Below are 20,613 nucleotides of genomic sequence, written 5' to 3' on the forward strand. Positions count from 1 at the left end.
TGGGAAGGGGCCTTATGCTTTGAGAAAGAAAATCAGAAAATGGAGTTAAAGAACAGGAAACGACCTTCATAATTGAGGTGAAAAGGCAGCTGGATGGAGCTGACAGTTATATTCCTAAAGATATACAACGGAGAGCATTCCGACGGACTGCATCACCATCAATAATGGAGGGGCCACTGCACAGCACCAGAAAAACATGCCAAGGGTTGTAAACTCAGCCAGGTTCTATGGGTGTTAGCCTCACCACCATTTAGGGCATCTTGAAAACAGACTGTTTCAAAAAGGTAGCATCCATCATGAAGGAACCCCGCCACCCAGGACATGCCCTCTTCTCATTACTGCCATCATGCACGAGGTACAGAATCCTAACGACAAAAACTCAACTTTTAGGAATATCTTCTCCGCCATCAGATTTCTGAACAGACAATGAACCCATGAATATTACCTCGCTATGTTTGCTCTCTTTATTTGCTACTTGTTTAATTTTCTAATATATATTTATTACTCCACCCTATAGGATATTTTATGTATTGCACTGTACTGCTGCAGCAGAGCAACAAATTTCATGACATATGTCAGTGATAGTCAACTGGAATTTGATTTTTCATTCTGTTGGAGCTGTGCATTAAGGCTTTGTGTTGCGGGAGGAAGTGGTCGATGGGGAGGTGTACAGGGTGTCCGTGGCTCTATTGAACAGTAACGTAGCTCTGAGCCTAGGCTGGGGTTGAACACATTTCAATCCCAGCGCTTTGCCCAGCCGCTCCACTGAATGGGTTCTGTGAGTATGACTTTGCCCAAGTGGGATTTTGGGATACAGGACTGGAAAAGTAATGAGCACGGCAGCTATAGCTGATTTTAACAGTTGTGTTGGAATTCAATCCTCTCCAGACTACCTCGCTGGTCTCCTTTTTCCAAGGGATCTGCTTGAGAATAAATTTATGTCCAAAATATTCAAAGGCACTGATTAATAAAAATACCATCGAAATCCAACACACACAATTTATCGGAGGAGTTTACACAGTGCAGACACTGTCTGTTTATTCTTTACTTCCAAGAATATCTTCGGGATAGTCTTGGAGAATCGATGACATCAAAACTGCCTTGGGATAAATTCTCCATTTTCATGAAGATATGAAGCCCTTACCTTCACAAACCTTCCCTGCAGTGAGGTTGAGAGTCGTAGTAGATCCCTGATACCCTGCAACACAGTTGCACTGGTAGGAACCCAGTGTGTTGTTGCAAATTGCAAGTTGGTGACACGGAGAGGACTCACACTCGTCAATATCTGTGTGAACAGACAAAATCCATCACAATCAGAAACATTGTTTGCTCCCTGTTAAACATGTCTCACATTCTGTGGGACAAAGGTATGGCTCTGCTGTTTCACATAAGGCAAGCTAGGGCCGATCTTTGGTGGGATACGAGTCCTTGCTTCAAACCTGTCCAGACTATCTTGCTCAACCCTTAGTTATGATTGCATTGATACTGCTTCTTACAATCATACAGAACTGCGAAATGTTATCAGCATAGATGACTCTTTCTAAGATGGTGTCATCTTCATATGGTCCATCGCTGACTCTTCCTCTCCCTCTCAGTATCCCATCCTGTCACCGTGGATTACTCAGACCGTCACTGAGCCACCTCCGAGTGGGTCACATTAGACTGTGCGAGAGTTTGGCAACCAAGAGTAGAATATTAATCCAGCACGCCAGCTACAGCTGTCACCTCTAGTCATACCTGTCCCTGGACAATGCAGTACTCTGTCTCCTGTTCCCAAAGGATCATGACTGGTCAATGAAATTATTTCCCAAACTCTAAAATATAGAGTCACAGACTTGTCAAACACAGAAAAAGACCTTCTGACCCATCTCACCCATGCTGACCACATTGAGCTATTCCCATTTGCTTCTGAGTCCCTTTTCCTGTCTCATTTGAACAAATCATTGGGTTTATCAAAGAAATTAATAGAGAAACTAATGATAACTATCCCACCTCCCCACAACGACTCCCCTGTGTAATTTGCAGAGTACTGAGTCCATTAAATTCTTATTTAATTCTTATTTAGTTATAGGCCTCTGCAGAAGAATTGTGGAGGACGGATATCTGCAATAAGTAGGGACTTATTCATCATTTTCATGTTGAGGCAAAGTCCTTACCTTCACAAACTTTCCCTGCCATGAGGTTGGTGGTCGCAGGTAATGCCTGAAACCCTGCGTTGCAGTTGCACTTGTAGGATCCCATTACGTTGATGCAAGTTGCATGTTTGTGACAAGGTGAGGACTTGCATTCATCGATATCTGTGTAAACAGGGAAAATCTCTCTCAACAGTAAACATGGATTGCTCCCTTTCATACCTGGGCTCTGTGGGTCAGGATGGAGTAACTCAGCACTGTGTCATTTAATCCAGAGAAGACCTCCGCTGGAACAAAGGATTGAGTGACTATTCTTGGGAAGGAGCCTAATGGCTTGAGAAAGAAAATAAGGTGAGTGGAGTTAAGGAACAGGAAAAGGCCTTAAAGAATTAAGGTGAAAAGGCAGCTGGATGGAGCTGACAGTTAGAATGCTACAGATGTACAACAGAGAGCATTCTGACTGACTGCATCACCATCAAGTATGGAGGGGCCAGTGCACAGCACCAGAAAAGCATGCTGAGTGTTGGAGACTCAGCCGGTTTCTATGGGCGTTAGCCTCACCACCATTTAGGGCATCTTGAAAACACACTGCTTCAAACAGGTGGCATCCATCATGAAGGAACCTCGCCACCCAGGACATGCTCGCTTCTCAATACTGCCATCATGCACGTGGTACAGAAACCTGAAGACAAACACTCAACTTTTTAGGAATATCTTCTCCTCCGCCATCAGATTTCTGAACAGACAATGAACCCATGAATATTAACTGGCTATGTTTGCTATCTTTATTTGCTACTTGTTTAATTTTCTAATATATATTTATTACTCCACCCTATAGGATACTTTATGTATTGCACTGTACTACTACAGCAGAGCAACAAATTTCATGACATATGTCAGTGATAGTCAACTGGAATTTGATTTTTCATTCTGTTGGAGCCGTGTATTAAGGCTGTGTGTTGCTGGGGGGAAGTGGTCGATGGGGAGTTGTACAGGGTGTCCGTGGCTCTATTGAACAGTAACGTGGCTCTGAGCCTAGGCTGGGGTTGAACACATTTCAATCCCAGTGTTTTGCCCAGCCGCTCCACTGAATGGGTTCTGTGAGTATGACTTTGCCCAAGTGAGAAGTTAGGATGCAGGACTGGAATAGTAATGACTACGGCAGCTATAGCTGATGTTAACAGTTGTGTTGGAATTCAATCCTCTGCAGACTACCTCGCTGGTCTCCTGTTTCCAAGGGATCTGCTTGATGAATAAATTCATGTCCAAAATATTCAAAGGCACTGATTAATAAAAATCCCATCAAAATCCAACACACACAATTTATCGAAGGGACTTACACAGTGCAGACACTGTCTGTTTATTCCTTACTTCCAAGAATATCTTCGGGATAATCTTGGAGAATCGATGACAACAAACCTGCCTTGAGATAAATTCTCCATTTTCATGAAGATATGAAGCCCTTACCTTCACAAACCTTTCCTGCAGTGAGGTTTAGAGTCGCAGTAGATCCCTGATACCCTGCAACACAGTTGCACTGGTAGGAACCCAGTGTGTTGCTGCAAGTTGCAAGTTGGTGACACGGAGAGGATTCACACTCGTCAATATCTGTGTGAACAGATAAATTCCTTCACAATCATAAACATTGTTTGCTCCCTGTTAAACATGTTTCACATTCTGTGAGACAAAGGTGTAGCTATGCTATTTCACAGAAGGCAAGCTAGGGCCGATCTTTGGTGGGATACGAGACTTTCCTTCAAACCTGTCCAGACTATCTTGCTCAACGCTCAGTTATGATTGCATTGATACTGCTTCCTACAATCACACAGAACTGCGAAATTTTATCAGCATAGATGACTCTTTCTAAGATGCTCTCATCTTCATATGGTCCATCGCTGACTCTTCCTCTCCCTCTCAGGATTGCATCTCTGTCCCCAGGGATTACTCAGACCATCACTTAACCACCTCTGAGAGAGTGACATTAGACTGCGTGAGAGTTTGGGAACCAAGACTAGAGTAGTAATCACCACGCCAGCGACAGCTGCCACTTCTAGTCACACATCTCTTTGGACAATACAGTACTCCGTCTCCTGCTCCTAGTGAAACATCACTGGTCAAGCAAGTCATTTCCCAAACTCTAAAATATAGAGTCAGAGGCTTGTCAAACACAGAAAAAGACATTTTGGCCCATCTCATCCATGTTGACCACAATGAGCTATTCCCATTTGCTTGTGAGTCATTTGAACCAATCATTGGATTTATCAAAGAAATTAATAGTAAATCTAATGATAGCTATCCCACCTCTCCACAATGACTCCCCTGTGTAATTTGCAGAATACTGAGTCCATTAAATTCTTCTTCAGTTACAGGCCTCTGCAGGAGAATTGTGGAGGATTGATACCTACAATAAGTAGGGATTTATTCACCATTTTCATGTTGAGACAAAGTCCTTACCTTACAAACTTTCCCTGCCATGAGGTTGCTGGTCGCAGGTAATGCCTGAAACCCTGTGTAGCAGTTACACTGGTAGGATCCTATTACGTTGATGCAAGTTGCATGTTTGTGACAAGGTGAGGACTTGCATTCATCAATATCTGTGTGAACCGGGAAAATCTCTCTTAACAGTAAACATGGATTGCTCCCTTTCATACCTGGGCTCTTTGGGTCGGGATGGAGTAACTCAGCACTGTGTTGTCCAGAAGAAGACCTCCACTGGAACAAAGGATTGAGTGTGAATTCTTGGGAAGAGGCCTTATTGTTTGCAAAAGAAAATCAGGTGAATGGAGTTAAGGAGCAGATGGAATTGACTCAAGGGTCCAAATGGTTGGTCATGTGTTAGAATCGTGAATGGTTACTCACCCTGCTCTCCATTACATGTTGATAACAGTGTGGAAGGTCAGCAGCTACCCTGCCTTCTGTACTGGAGCTGCTTTTCATTGGACGGGAGCAGAGAGGAAAGAGGACTCTCAGTGCTCCATTCATCTTTAATATGACTGTGGCAAGACCAGGTTTAGTCACATTTAAATTTCAGTTCATTGCCCACTCCCTCCCTGAATCTGCATTGGAAATACTCAGCAGGTCAGGCAGCATCTGTGGCTGAGACAGAGAATGCTGGGAGATTCCAGAACCATCCCTGGTTTCAGATCTCCAGCATGCTCTACTCTGCATCCTACATTTTATTTTACTTTCTCTCTAACTGTGGTCATTCATCCATTAACTGGATGCATTGTGTTTCCTTTACAAACTCAGTCTCCCCACCCTATCTGGTACACACTTTCCTGCCTCATTTTCTCACTTTTCCAGCTCCTCTCTCCACAAATGCTGTCTGGTCCTCTGTGCTTCTCCTCTCTGTCATTTGAGATCTCCAGTTTCACAATTTGCAGTATTTAAGCTATACGACCATAAAACATCGGCTCATCGAGTCAGCTCCACCATTCCATCATGGCTGATTTATTATCCCCCTCAACCCCATTCTCCTGGCTCCCCCTGTAACTTTTGTTGTACTTGCTAATCTATCATTTATCAACTTGCTCTTTAAATAGACCCAATGATTTGGACTCCGCACCTATCTGAGGGTATTTCATGGATTTTTCCCTGTTACTCCTGGGCTCTATCATCATTGCTTTGTTATCAGTGCTGGGAAATGCTTCAATCCATCTCCTAAAACATCAAGAATTACAAGACAATACTTATAACAGTGCACGCACAGTAATTCGATAAAATTGAGTTGTAGTTGGCAGAAAGGGTATCTTGGCACCGGGTATATCCCTTTGGGCATGGAGTGCCTTTTCCTGGATTATGCTCTTGGCATATTGGACATTGTCTGGCAACATTCTCTGCTACTTTCTCCAGGTCCGGGTTCCACCATGATTCCAAACACTGCCTTACCTTTCCTTCCTTGCCAAGGTGAGTATTGGTATGTACAAAATCTACAATATAGCCCAGTACAGTTTCAGGTACGCAGACCTGACGGGCAGGAGTAAGCCAGAGGTTCTCGGTCAGTGAATAAAAACATCTCGCTGATTTCCAGGTGGCTTTCTCTTTTTCAGAGGCGTCTCTGTGTAAAAATACACATCCTCAATTCCAGGCATACTGGCTGAATTGGAAGTAGGGCAATCAGTTTTTCCCTGGTGATTCATCATTTGGGGAACAATCAGTGCTCCGGTGAGGGCAGCTTGTTTCACGGCTGAGTCATCTCTGTTGTTTCCATGGTCAGTCTCAGTCATACCTTTAGTGTGTGCAGAGCATTTAATAATGGCCGATTGTGAAGCAAGATAGGTGGTTGTCAATGTAAATTTTATTAGTGATGGGCATACTGGAGGAGGTAACATAACCCCTAGCTTTCCAAAGTTGGCCAAAGTCATGAGTGACTCCAAAGGCATAACTAGAGTGTGTAAAAATATTGGCTGATTGCCCAGTGGCTTGGATGCATGCTCTGGTGAGTACAAAGAGTTCAGCTTGCTGCGCCAAGTCAGGAGAAAGAAAGCAAGTGGACGCCACGGTTTCTACGTTGGTGAAAACAGCATAGCCTGCACGGCGCTGGCCTTGGTTGTCTATAAAGGGACTCCCATCTACGTAGAAGAGCAAGTCTGGATTACCGAGGGGGGACGTCAGACATGTCAGGCTGGACTTCTGTCAGTTAGTGACTTATCGTTGCACAATCATGGGGTGGTGAACCTAGTTGCTCAGGTGGGCATTCTCAAAAAAAAGGTGGCTGGGTTCACAGTATACAGGGGAAAATTTGGAGAAGGGGGTTTTGCAGGGAAAGGACCTCATCTCATGCAGTGGAAATTGACCAGGCCCAGGAATTTACGCATCTGAGTCGGCATAGTGTTTTAACAACGGGAGTTAATTAGCACAGGTCAAGGGCTGAATCTGGTACCTTCTGGACTATTAAGATCTGCACTACATTAGTGCCACACTTGATAACAAATCCTTTTAATAACAAATAAATCTTTCTTTCTGACAAACTAACACACTAGATATTGTTAAGTAGTATCTTTATATTTGATCCGAACTGGACAAAATCAAAAATTGACCTTTCCTCACAAGGAAAGAAAACAAATATTAAAATATAGAAGATCGCTCTGACCACCCACTGAAAATTAAAATAAACTTCTCTTTAGATGGCCTCTGTGATTTACTTTGAAAGACTGAAATAGACACTTCTTTCTGACAAGGCTATTGTTAATACAGCTACAATGATAAATAATGGACGTCATTATCTGACTTACAGCTTTCTTAGAAATACTTTGTCTGTGTGAACTACTAACTAATTTAAATGGCATTCTGAAGCTTGAGTGGATTCTGACCATTTCATATTGTTGACTTTAACCTTGTCAGCCACCTTGCAGGGCAGGGCTTCGAGGAGGTGAACTGATTATCAGAACTATCGAAGCAAACACAACAAAACAACAGACACACACAAAATGTTGGAGGAACTCAGCAGGTCGTGAACTCCAGAGCTATCACAATAATGTGGGACTTGCATGAGAATTGCCTGCTATATTCTTATTGTTCCTGACTCCTAGTAATGTGTAGGATTGTCAATAATAACCCCTTCTTGGCGTTGCTTCTCCATTTCATGGTTATAGTAAGTTCTTACCTTCACAAACTTTTCCTGATGCAAGGTTGACAGTCGCAGGAGTTGCTTGAAACCCTGCAAAGCAGTTGCACTGGTATGAACCAACTGTGTTGCTACAAGTTGCCTTTTTGTCACAGGGCGAGGATTTGCACTCATCAATATCTGCGTGAACAGACAAAATCCTTGACAATCAGAAACATTGTTTTCTCCTTGTTACATATGTCTCACTTCCTACAATCATACAGAACTGAGAAACGTTAACATTTTAGATGGCAATCTCAAAGATGCTCTCATCTTGACACGGTCCATCGCTGACTCTTCCTCTCCCTGTCAGGATCACGTCTGTGTCCCCGTGGATTACTCAGACCCTCACTGAACCTGCTCCAAGAGGGTGACATTAGACTGTGTGAGAGTTTGGCAAGCAAGACTGGAATAGTAATCAGCATGCCAGCTAGAGCTGCCACTTCAGGTCACACCTGTCCCTGGGCAATGCATTACTTTGTCTCCTGTTTCTAAAGGAACAAGACTGGTCAATGAATTCATTTCCCAAACTCTAAAATATAGAGTCATAGAGTAATACAGTACAGAAAAAGACCCTTTGGCCCATCTCATCCATGCCAACCGCAATGAGCTACCCCATTTGCTTGTCAGTCCCTTGGCCTTCCTATTTGAAAGAACGATCAGAGTTATCAAAGGAAAGAATAAAAAAAACAATGATAACTTTCCCACCTCCCCACAATGACTCCTTTGTGCAATTTGCACAGTACAGTGCCTATTAAATTCTTCTTTAGCTGTAGGAGTCTGCAGGAGAATTGTGGAGGACTGACATCCACAATCAGTTGGGATTTATTCACCATTTTCATCTTGAGACAAAGTCCTTACCTTCACAAACTTTCCCTGCCGTGTGGTTGGCGGTTGCAAGTAATGCCTGAAACCCTGTGTTGCAGTTGCACTGGTAGGATCCCATTACGTTGATACAAGTTGCATGTTTGTGACAAGGTGAGGACTTGCATTCATCGATATCTGTGTGAACAGGGAAAATCTCTCTCAATAGTAAACACAGATTGCTCCCTTTTATACCTGCGCTCTGTGGGTCGGGATGGAGTGACTCAGCACTGTGTCGTTTAATCGAGAGAAGACCTCCGCTGGAACAAAGGATTGAGTGACTATTCTTGGGAAGGGGCCTTATGGTTTGAGAAAGAAAATCAGGTGAATGGTGTTAAGGAGCAGATAGAATTGACTCAAGGAACCAAATGTCCGGTCACCTGTGAGAAACTGGGATGGTTGCTTCCCTGCTCTCCATTTTATGAGCTTATCGACAACAGTGTGGAAGGTCGGCAGCTACCCTGTCTTCTGTACTGGAGCTGCTTTTCATTGGACGGGAGCAGGGAGGAAAGAGGACTCTCAGTGCTCCATTCATCTTTAATTTGACCGTCGCAAGATGAGGTTTAGTCACATTTAAATTTCAGTTCATTGCCCACTCCCTCCCTGAATCTGCATTGGAAGCACAGCATTGGAAATACTCAGTAGGTCAAAAAGCATCTGTAGGTGCGAAACACAATGCTGGGAGATTCCAGCACCACCCCTGGTTTCCGATCTGCAGCATGTTCTACTCTGCATTTGATATTTTTACTTTAATTTCTCTCTAACTGTGGTTATTCATCCATTACCTGGATGCATTGTGTCTCCTTTACAAACTCAGTCTCCCCACCCTATCAGGGACACACTTTCCTGCCTCATTTTCTCACTTCTCCAGAACCTCTCTCCACAGATTGATGACATCAAAATGGCCTTGAGATAAATTCTCCATTTTCAGGGAGATACAAAGTCCTTACCTTCACAAACCTTCCCTGCAGTGAGGCTGGTGGTCGCAGTAGATGCCTGATACCCTGCAACGCAGTTGCACAGGTAGGAACCCAACGTGTTGTGACAAGTTGCATGATGGTGACACGGAGACGATACACACTCATCGATATCTGTGTGAACAGACAAAATCCTCCACAATCATAAATATTGTTTGCCAGCTCTTCATTGTGCCTCACCTCCTCCTGGACAAAGGTGTGGCTGTGGAAATTTATATTTCATGGACACGAAGAAGAGACCTTGCTTCAGACCTGCCTTGACCACCTCCCTCAACACTTCCTCCAGCCCATCACAGAACATGGAATAGTACAGCACATTACAGGCAATTCGGCCCACAATGATGTGCTGACCCTCTAACCCTGCCTCCCGTATAACACCCACATCTTAAATTCCTCCATATACCTATCCAGTAGTCTCTTAAACTTCACTAGTGTATCTGCCTCCACCACTGACTCAGGCAGTGCATTCCACGCATCAACCACTCTCTGAGTAAAAAACCTTCCTCTAAAATCCCCCTTGAACTTCCCACCCCTTATCTTTAAGCCATGTCCTCTTGCATTGAGCAGGGTGCCCGAGGGAAGAGCCGCTGGCTGTCCACTCTATCTATTCCTCCGAATATCTTATACACCTCTATCATGTCTCCTCTCATCCTCTTTCTCTCCAAAGAGTAAAGCTCTAGCGCCCTTAATCTCTGATCATAATCCATACTCTCTAAACCAGGCAACATCCTGGTAAATCTCCTCTGTATCCTTTCCAATGCTTCCACATCCTTCCTATAGTGAGGCGACCAGAACTGGACACAATACTCCAAGTGTGGCCTAACCAGAGTTTTATAGAGCTGCATCATTACATCGCAACTCTTAAACTCTATCCCTCAACTTATGAAAGCTAACACACCATAAGCTTTCTTAACTACCCTATCTACCTGCGAGGCAACTTTCAGTGATCTGTGGACATGTACCCCCAGATTCCTCTGCTCCTCCACACTACCAAGTATCCTGCCATTTATTTTGTACTCTGCCTTGGAGTTTGTCCTTCCAAAGTGTACCACCTCACATTTCTACAGGTTGAACTCCATCTGCCACTTCTGCATCCCATCAATGTCTCTCTGAAATCTTTGACAATCCTCTACACTATCTACAACACTACCAACCTTTGTGTCATCCACAAACTTGCCAACCCACACATCCAGGTCGTTAATAAAAATCACAAAGAATAGAGGTCCCAGACCTGATCCTTGTGGGACACCACTAGTCACAACCCTCCAATCTGAATGTACTCCCTCCACTACGAACCTCTGACTTCTGCAGGCAAGCCAATTCTGAATCCACCTAGCCAAACTTCCCTGGATCCCATGCCTTCTGACTTTCTGAATAAGCCTACCGTGTGGAACCTTGTCAAATGCCTTACTAAAATCCATGAAGATCACATCCACTGCACTACCCTGAATTATATGCCTGGTCACCTCTTCAAAGAACTCTATCAGGCTTGTTAGACACGATCTGCCCTTCACAAAGCCATGCTGACTGACCCTGATCAGACCATGATTCTCTAAATGCCCAGAGATCCTATCTCTAAGAATCTTTTCCAACAAGTTTCCCACCGCAAACGTAAGGCTCAGTGGTCTATAATTACCCAGAATATCCCTACTAACTTTTTTGAACAAGGGGACAACATTTGCCTCCCTCTAATCCTCTGGTACCATTCCCATGGACAACGAGAACATAAAGATCCTCGCCATAGGCTCAGCAATCTCTTCCCTCATCTCGTGGAGCAGCCTGGGGAATATTCCATCAGGCCCAAGGGAGTTATCGCTCCTAATGTATTTTAACAACTGCAACACCTCCTCTCCCTTAATATCAACATGCTCCAGAACATCAACCTTACTCATATTGTCTTCACTGTCATCAAGTTCCCTCTCACTGGTGAATACCGAAGAAAAGTACTCATTGATGACCTCTTTCACTTCCACAACCTCCAGGCACATCTTCCCACCTTTATCTCTAATCGGTCCTACCTTCACTCCTGTCATCCTTTTGTTCTTCACATAACTGAAGAATGCCTTGGGGCTTTCCTTTACCCTACTTGCCAAGGCCTTCTCATGCCCGCTTCTTGCTCTTCTCAGCCCCTTCTTAAGCTTCTTTCTTACTGCCCTATATTCCTCAATGGACCCATCTGATCCTTTCTTCCTAAACCTCATGTATGCTGCCTTCTTCCACCTGACTAGATTTTCCATCTCATTTGTCACCCATGGTTCCTTCACCCTACCATTCTTTATCTTCCTCACGGGGACAAATTTATCCCTAACATCCTGCAAGAGTTCCCTAAACATCAACCACATGTCCATAGTACATTTCCCTGCAAAAACATCATCCCAATTCACACCCGCAAGTTCTAGCCTTATAGCCTCATAATTTGCCCTTCCCCAATTAAAAATTTTCCTGTCCTCTTTGATTCTATCCTTTTCCATTATAATGCTAAAGGCCAGGGAGCAGTGGTCACTGTCCTCCAGATGCTCACCCACTGAGAGATCTGTGACCTGACCTGGTTCGTTACCTAACACTAGATCTAATATGGCATTCCCCCTAGTCGGCCTGTCAACATACTGTGACAGGAATCCATCCTGGACACACTTAACAAACTCTGCCCCATCTACACCCTTGGAACTAATCAGAAACCAATCAATATTAGGGAAGTTAAAGTCACCCATGATAACAACCCTGTTATTTTTGCACCTTTCCAAAATCTGCTTCCCAATCTGCTCCTTGGTATCTCTGCTGCTACCAGAGGTCCTATAGAATACTCCCAATAGAGTAACCGCTCCCTTCCTGTTCCTGACTTACACCCATACTGACTCAAAGGAGGATCCTGCTACATTACCCACCCTTTCTGTAGCTGTAATAGTATCCCTGACCAGTAATGCCACGCCTCCTCTCCTTCCCCCCTTCTCTATCCCTTCTAAAGCACTGAAATCCAGGAATACTGAGAATGCATTCCTGCCCTGGTGCCAGCCAAGTCTCTGTAATGGCCACTGCATCATAATTCCGGCAATTGCAGTGGTGCTGCTTTCGATACATTGTTATGTTTCAGCAGCAATGGAGATGAATTTGAGTCAGATTTTTATGAAATAAGCAATGACATTTATTAACCACTACTCAAAAAAACATCGAACAGTAAATGAACGATTAACTTAAACAGATGGTTAACAGTGTTATTCGTTTTATAGTTACAAACAGTTGAACTTAAAGACAATTCTTAACAGATCTTATTTAAGCACAGTCTTAAGATGGTAATTTAGTAAGTCCAAATGCTTCCTGAAATATTCCAGAGGAGAGGCTTCCCAAACAAGCTTTGGACCGGTCCCTGAAGTAAAGACGTCACTGCTGAAGCAGCTCCCAGCCGAAATGCCTTGTCCGAAGTTGTGACGCAGAATACGATTTCTCAAAGTACCTGACCTTTCGACAAAGTGATCATCACACAATACCCAAACCATGTCAGGGTTAACAAAACGTGTGTGCCACGTACGGATGGATCCAAATATTAGTCACCCCCATAATGAGCCAAATGCCGCTGGTTAATCCCAATCCTTTTGGGGTTCGTTTGGAGCTGGGGATTCCTCACTCTCACTCTTCCGTCTTCTCCGATGGTGTAACTATGAATGGTGGACTCCCAACAAAACGAACTACGCAACAACTGCGGTTGCCCCTTATATACCAGTTGGTACATGCCATCACATGACATCACATCAGCACACTATCGCAAGACAATTACATCATTCCAATGACACAAGATCATTACATTATATTCACGAGATACTCACGGGGCAGGTAACAACATATACAGAGCGAACAAACTTTTTCATTTTCGCTGCCAAATTGCCAGTGTTGATCTGCCTCTCTACCACTGGACTTTAGGTTCTGACCCAGGGACAAGGCATCCAATATGTTTCCGGTCATCCACGATTCAGTTTATCCGGTTGCTATTAATGGTTCATAGCTGCCGTGTCCGAGCAGAGTCTGATCATGTCTGATCGGTTGGAGTAAGTGCAGCCATTGCCAGAGGGAACAAACCTCGGGAGTTCACGGAATAAATGGTCAGGACAGTTCTCAAGTAATTACAGACCCCTTGGGGTTGACCTTTTTGTTAAGGGCAGCATTCAGTATACCAGAGTTCAGGAAGGATCCAGGGCTTATGGATTTGCATAGTCGGTGCTTGTCCCACAACTCTGGCTTGTGGATTAGGAATCGTCCTCATGGGCGACTGATACTGAGTCAGTATCGGTCCCGATAAAACTAGTGGCCCTTGTTCAGGGGCCCAGTCCAGGAGAGGTCCAGTCTGACCGTGCTTGCTGGAAGAAAGGGGTATTGGGCTTCCCAATCGTTCTCCAGGAACCACATCAGTCTGGCTATGCAATGACCATTGAGTAGGTGATTGAGGCATCAAGGCGAGAACCATATGAGGGCGCAGAACAGGACCGTGGTAAAACAGGCACCGACGCACTTGTGGGTAGTACGGTGGGATTATTAGGTCGCCTTACCCATTCCCAGTCATCATCAGTATCGTTTGGGGAATCGGTCGGTATGTGTGGAGGGAGGCGGGGTACCCCAGAATTACTTTTATTTTCCGTTTCCTTTTTCCCTTTATTCATCCTTCCATGACCAGTACGTTTTGTCTCTGATACAATTTCTTCCTCCGTCTCCATTGTCTGTTTCTGTCCCTTATCCCATTCTTCACAAATCGCTCTCAACTCTTGCCAACTCCTGGGATTGCCTCTTTTATCACGTACGGCTATCCCTCTTTGCTTAGTGTTATGGATCCAACAAGTTAATTTATGTCTGCCTTCTTTTATTTCTGCCTTTTATCGCCATAGGCCAATTGGGCGACCATACTTTTTCCCTGCTTTCACTTTCCACATTAAATTTAAATCAAATGTACCTCCTGCAGGCCAATTGTCTTTTCCTAAATATTTAGACAATGGGAACGACATTTGTCTCAGTTTCTATTCATTGTCTGGAGAGTTGTCTATTATTTTCTGTAATGGACTCCTAAGACACCGTTCCCACCCCGCCAACCCCCCCCCACCCCCATATTCCACGGGACTGGAACCGCCCGTCTTGAATTTACTATTCCGCGGGACTGGAACCGCCCATCTTAAATTTACTATTCCCTTTGGAACCCATCAGTGGATTTTCTCCGCCAAAATGAGGGAACAAACAGAGTCATCGCAGAGCAGAGAGGAAACAAGGTTAAAGTTTACCTTGTGGGCCCGTTTCTCTCTGATTCACCCCAACGGTCCACCATCCACTTATTCAATTTTGGTGAGGGGCCTACCACATATTCAGGCCCTGCTCACAGTGCCAAGATGTCGATCTGCCTCTCCACCAGAGGCCTTTAGGTTCCGACCCAGGGAATAACTGTCAAACACAGTTTACTTAAAAGTACATACTCTTTACTAGCAAGCTTGCGTGCTCAGTTGGCAGCACAGAGTCGCTGCTCACCCAGTTTCAGAAAATCTGCAGCTGAGGGAACCCAGAATACTCTCTGGAGCTGTCGATATCCATTGTTATCACATGTAGACTGAGAAGCTTCTCATGGAACAAACACCTCTTTGTTCATGCATTATTCTCACAGAACGACTTGTCACGAATTAATAACTCAGTTAGGTTCTAGCCCTTTTAATTCTGCATATAATTCCTCACCAGCTGCTCTCATCTTTACATGGTCCATCTCTGAATCTTCCTCTCCCTCTCAAGATCACACACGTATCCTATTGGATTTCCCCTCCCAGAACAAGCTCCATCTACTCTGCACTAATCCGTCTCTTGTTCCGATAGGGTGTTGTTGGACCATGTGAAAGTTAGTGATCCAGGATTGGGATAGTAACCATCATGTCAGCTACAGATGCCAAATCTGGCCAGACATGTTCCCTGATAGTACACGGTCAATGTTTTGCAAAGAAACATGACTGCTCAATAAAATCATTTCACAAACTCTTAAATATACAGAACTGATTATCAGAACCATCAAAGCAAACGCAACAAATCAACAGACACACACAAAATGTTGGAGGAACTCGGCAGGTCGCGAACTCCAGAGCTATCACAATAATGTGGGACTTGCACGAGAATTGCCTGCTATATTCTTATTCTTCTTGACTCCCAGTAATGTGTAGGATTGTCAATAATAACCCCTCCTTGGCGTTGCTTCTCCATTTCATTGTTATATTAAATCCTTACCTTCACAAATTTTAAGTCACACCTATCCCTGGGCAATGCATTATTTTATCTTCTGTTTCTAAAGGAACATGACTGGTCAATGAATTCATTTCCCAAACTCTAAAATATAGAGTCATAGAGTAATACAACACAGAAAAAGTCCCTTTGGCCCATCTCATCCATGCCAACTGCAATGAGCTATCCCCATTTGCTTGTCAGTCCTTTGCCTTCCTATTTGAATGAATGATCAGAGTTATCAAAGGAAACAACAGAAAAACCAATGATAACTTTCCCACCTCCCCACAAGGACTCCTTTCTGCAATTTGCTCAGTATAGTGCCTATTAAATTCTTCTTTAGCTGTAGGACTCTGCTGGAGAATTGTGGTGGACTGACATCTATAAGCAGTTGGGATTTTTTCACCATTTTCAATTTGAGACAAAGTCCTTATCTTCACAAACTTTCCCTGCCGTGTGGTTGGTGGTTGCAAGTAATGCTTGAAACCCTGTGTTGCAGTTGCACTGGTAGGATCCCATTACGTTGATGCAAGTTGCATGTTTGTGACAAGGTGAGGACTTGCATTCATCGATATCTGTGTGAACTGGGAAAATCTCTCTCAATAGTAAACATGGATTGCTCCCTTTTATACCTGGGCTCTGTGGGTTGGGATGGAGTAACTCAGCACTGTGTTGTTTAATCCAGAGAAGACCTCCGCTGGGATAAAGGATTGAGTGACAATTCTTGGGAAGGGGCCTTATGGTTTGAGCAAGAAAATCAGGTGAATGGAGTTAAGGAGCAGATGGAATTGACACAAGGAACCAAATGGTCGGTCACCTGTTCGACCAGGTTTAGTCACATTTAAATTTCAGTTCATTGCCCACTCCCTCCCTGAATCTGCATTGGAAGCACAGCATTGGAAATACTCAGCAGGTCAAGAAGCATCTGTAGGTGAGAAACAGAATGCTGGGAGATTCCAGCACCATCCCTGGTTTCCAATCTGCATTTGACATTTTTATTTTAATTTCTCTCTAACTGTGGTCATTCATCCATTACCTGGATGCATGGTGTCTCCTTTACAAACTCAGTCTCCCCACCCTATCAGGGCCACACTTTCCTGCCTCATTTTCTCACTTCTCCAGATCCTCTCTCCACAGATTGATGACATCAAAACGGCCTTGAGATAAATTCTCCATTTTCAGGGAGATACAAAGTCCTTACGGTCACAGTTCATAGCCTGTTACAGCCATTCCGACCAGTATTCTTACTCTTTCCTTCTTATTTTTTTAACTATGTTATTTTTTGTATTTTTTTTCACGGTAACACATTGAAGCTGCACCCTCTCTAACATGCTGGCAGAGAGAATTTTATTTGGGTTTTTAGCGCTGGAAATAGTTACATCCTGACACATCTCATTAGCGGGACAGAAGCATGGTAGCATTGTTTATTCCAAGGACCAGCTGATTGAGCTTATGCCGGCTGGTTTAGCGAGCAGAGCGGCGGACACCCCTGCTGAAATCTGGAGGAAAACACACAGAGGATGCAGAGGGAGATCACTAAGGTGAGGAAAGAGGACCGGGTTGAGAAAACAGAGACTTATGGAGAAGAGTAATTCAGTGGGTAATAAAATGGACGAGTTCACGGCGTTAGCCAGGCATCAGAGAACACTTCGGGAGTGCAGTGTTATGTGTTTTACTGGAACGGGACTGCATGAGGACATACCCGATCAAAACTTTTCCATGGACGGCTTCCAGACCATTCGGGCTGACCGGAAGTGCACTGAGAGTGGTAAGCATAAAGGAGTTGGGTGCTTATTGTTCTGCTTAACAACGGATGGTGCAATCCGGGTCATATTACGATCGAGGAACATGTTTGTAGACCGGATATTGAACTTTTTGCTGTTGGACTCTGGTCATATTCCAATGAGATACAACACTGGGCGTCACGGGAGGTTGTTCCTGCCTGTGAACATCGAACTTTGCAGCTCCTCCCGTGGAGGGTCAGACACCCTGAGCCAATAGGCTGGTCCTGGACTTATTTCCATCTGGCATAGTTTGCATTTTGTTGTGTGAATGTTTGTGGTTTTTGTATTGCTATATTTATGCTCTATTCTTGGTTGGTGCGGCTGTATCGAAACCCAATTTCCCTCAGGATCAATAAAGTATATCTATCTATCTATCAAACCTTCCCTGCAGTGAGGCTGGCGATCGCAGTAGATGCTTTAAACCCTGCAACACAGTTGCACTGGTAGGAACCCAACATGTTGTGACAAGTTGCATGATGGTGACACGGAGAGGATTCACACTCATCGATATCTGTGTGAACAGACAAAATCCTTCACAATCATAAATATTGTTTGCCCTCTCTTCATCGTGCATCACCTCCTCCTGGACAAAGGTGTGGCTGTGGAAATTTATATTTCGTGGAAACGAAGAAGAGACCTTGCTTCAGACCTGCCCCGACCACCTCCCTCAACACTTCCTCCAGCCCATCATAGAACATAGAATATAGTATAGTACAGCACATTACAGGCCCTTCGGCCCACAATGTTGTGCTGACACTCAAAACCTGCTTCCTATATAACCCCCCACCTTAACTTCCTCCATATACCTGTCTAGTAGTCTCTTAAGCTTCACTAGTGTATCTGCCTCCACCACTGACTCAGGCAGTGCATTCCACGCACCAACCACTCTCTGAGTAAAAAACCTTCCTCTAAAATCCCCCTTGAACTTCCCACCCCTTATCTTTAAGCCATGTCCTCTTGTATTGAGCAATGGTGCCCGAGGGAAGAGGCATTGGCTATTCACTCTATCTATTCCTCTTACTACCTTGTACACCTCTATCATGTCTCCTCTCATCCTGCTTCTCTCCAAAGAGTAAAGCCCTAGCTCCCTTAATCTCTGATCATAATCCATACTCTCTAAACCAGGCAGCATCATGGTAAATCTCCTCTGTATCCTTTCTAATGCTTCCACATCCTTCCTACAGTGAGGTGACCAGAACTGGACACAGTACTCCAAGTGTGGCCTAACCAGAGTTTTATAGAGCTGCATCATTACATCACAACTGTTAAATTCTATCCCTCAACTTATGAAAGCTATCACCCCATAAGCTTTCTTAACTACCTTATATACCTGTGAGGCAACTTTCAGTGATCTGTGGACATGTACCCCCAGATCCCTCTGCTCCTCCACACTGTCAAAGTATCCTGCCATTTACTTTGTACTCTGCCTTGGAGTTTGTCCTTCCAAAGTGTACCACCTCACACTTCTCTGGGTTGAACTCCATCTGCCACTTCTCAGCCCACTTCTGCATTCTCTCAATGTCTCTCTGCAACCTTCGACAATCCTCTACACTATCTACAACACCACTAACCTTTGTGTCATCTGCAAACTTGTCAACCGACCCTTCTACCCCAACATCTAGGTCGTTAATAAAAATCACAAAGAGTAGAAGTCCCAGAACTGATCCTTGTGGGACACCTCTAGTCACAACCCTCCAATCTGAATGTACTCCCTCCACCACGACCCACTGCCTTCTGCAGGCAAGCCAATTCTGAATCCACCTGGCCAAACTTCCCTGGATCCCATGCCTTCTGACTTTCTGAATAAGCCTACCATGTGGAACCTTGTCAAATGCCTTACTAAAATCCATGAAGATCACATCCACTGCACTACCCTCAACTGTATGCCTGGTCATCTCCTCAAAGAACTCTAGGCTTGTTAGACACGATCTGCCCTTCACAAAGCCATGCTGACTGTCCCTGATCAGACCATGATTCTCTAAATGCCCATACATCCTATCTCTAAGAATTTTTTCCAACAGCTTTCCCACCACAGATGTAAGGCTCTTTGGTTTATAATTACCTGGACTATCCCTACTATCTTTTTTCCACAAGGGGACAACATTCGCCTCCCTCCAATCCTCCAGTACCATTCCTGTGGACAACAAGGACATAAAGAACCTAGCCAGAGGCTCAGCAATCTCTTCCCTCGCCTCGTAGAGCAGCCTGGGGAATATTCCATCAGGCCCCGGGGACTTATCCGTCCTAATGTATTTTAACAACTGCAACACCTCCTCTCCCTTAATATCAACATGCTCCAGAACATCAACCTCACTCATATTGTCCTCACTGTCATCAAGTTCCCTCTCACTGGTGAATACCGAAGAAAAGTATTCATTGAGGACCTCTTTCACTTCCACAACCTCCAGGCACATCTTCCCATCTTTATCTCTAATCGGTCCTACCTTCACTCCTATCATCCTTTTGTTCTTCACATAATTGAAGAATGCCTTGGGGTTTTCCTTTACCCTACTCGCTAAGGCCTTCTCATGCCCCCTTCTTGCTTTTCTCAGCCGCTTCTTAAGCTCCTTTCTTGCTACCCTATATTCCTCAATAGACCCATCTGATCCTTGCTTCCTAAACCTCATGTATGCTGCCTTCTTCCACCTGACTAGATTTTTCATCTCACTGGTCACCCATGGTTCCTTCACCCTACCATTCTTTATTTTCTTCACCGGAACAAATTTAGCCTTAACATCCTACAAGAGATCCCTAAACATCGAACACATGTCCATAGTACATTTCCCTGCAAAAACATCATCCCAATTCACACCCACAAGTAACTGACCTTTCGACAAAGTGATCATCACACAATACCCAAACCATGTCAGGGTTAACAAAACGTGTGTGCCACGTACGGATGGTTCCAAATATTAGTCACCCCCTAATGAGCCGAATGCCGCTGGTTAATCCCAATCCTTTTGGGGTTTGTTCGGAGCTGGGGATTCCTCACTCTCACTCTTTATTCTTGTCCAACAGTG

General features: G+C 44.3%; 1 protein-coding gene across 1 annotated transcript in view; it reads right to left on the reverse strand.

The window, feature by feature from the left end:
• Positions 1-20,613, reverse strand: part of LOC140191227 (uncharacterized) — a 129,005-nt gene that overhangs the window by 58,797 nt on the left and 49,595 nt on the right. Inside the window, exons 8-13 of the mRNA XM_072248416.1 lie at positions 9,552-9,692; positions 8,599-8,739; positions 7,738-7,878; positions 3,600-3,740; positions 2,157-2,297; positions 1,145-1,285 (exon numbers count right to left, since the gene is read on the reverse strand). Of these exons, the coding sequence (XP_072104517.1) occupies positions 1,145-1,285; positions 2,157-2,297; positions 3,600-3,740; positions 7,738-7,878; positions 8,599-8,739; positions 9,552-9,692 (846 nt within the window). The remainder of the gene's footprint in view (positions 1-1,144; positions 1,286-2,156; positions 2,298-3,599; positions 3,741-7,737; positions 7,879-8,598; positions 8,740-9,551; positions 9,693-20,613) is intronic.

The sequence above is a fragment of the Mobula birostris genome, chromosome 32, assembly GCF_030028105.1.
Source record: "Mobula birostris isolate sMobBir1 chromosome 32, sMobBir1.hap1, whole genome shotgun sequence".
In the NCBI taxonomy this organism is placed as follows: Eukaryota; Metazoa; Chordata; class Chondrichthyes; order Myliobatiformes; family Myliobatidae; genus Mobula; species Mobula birostris.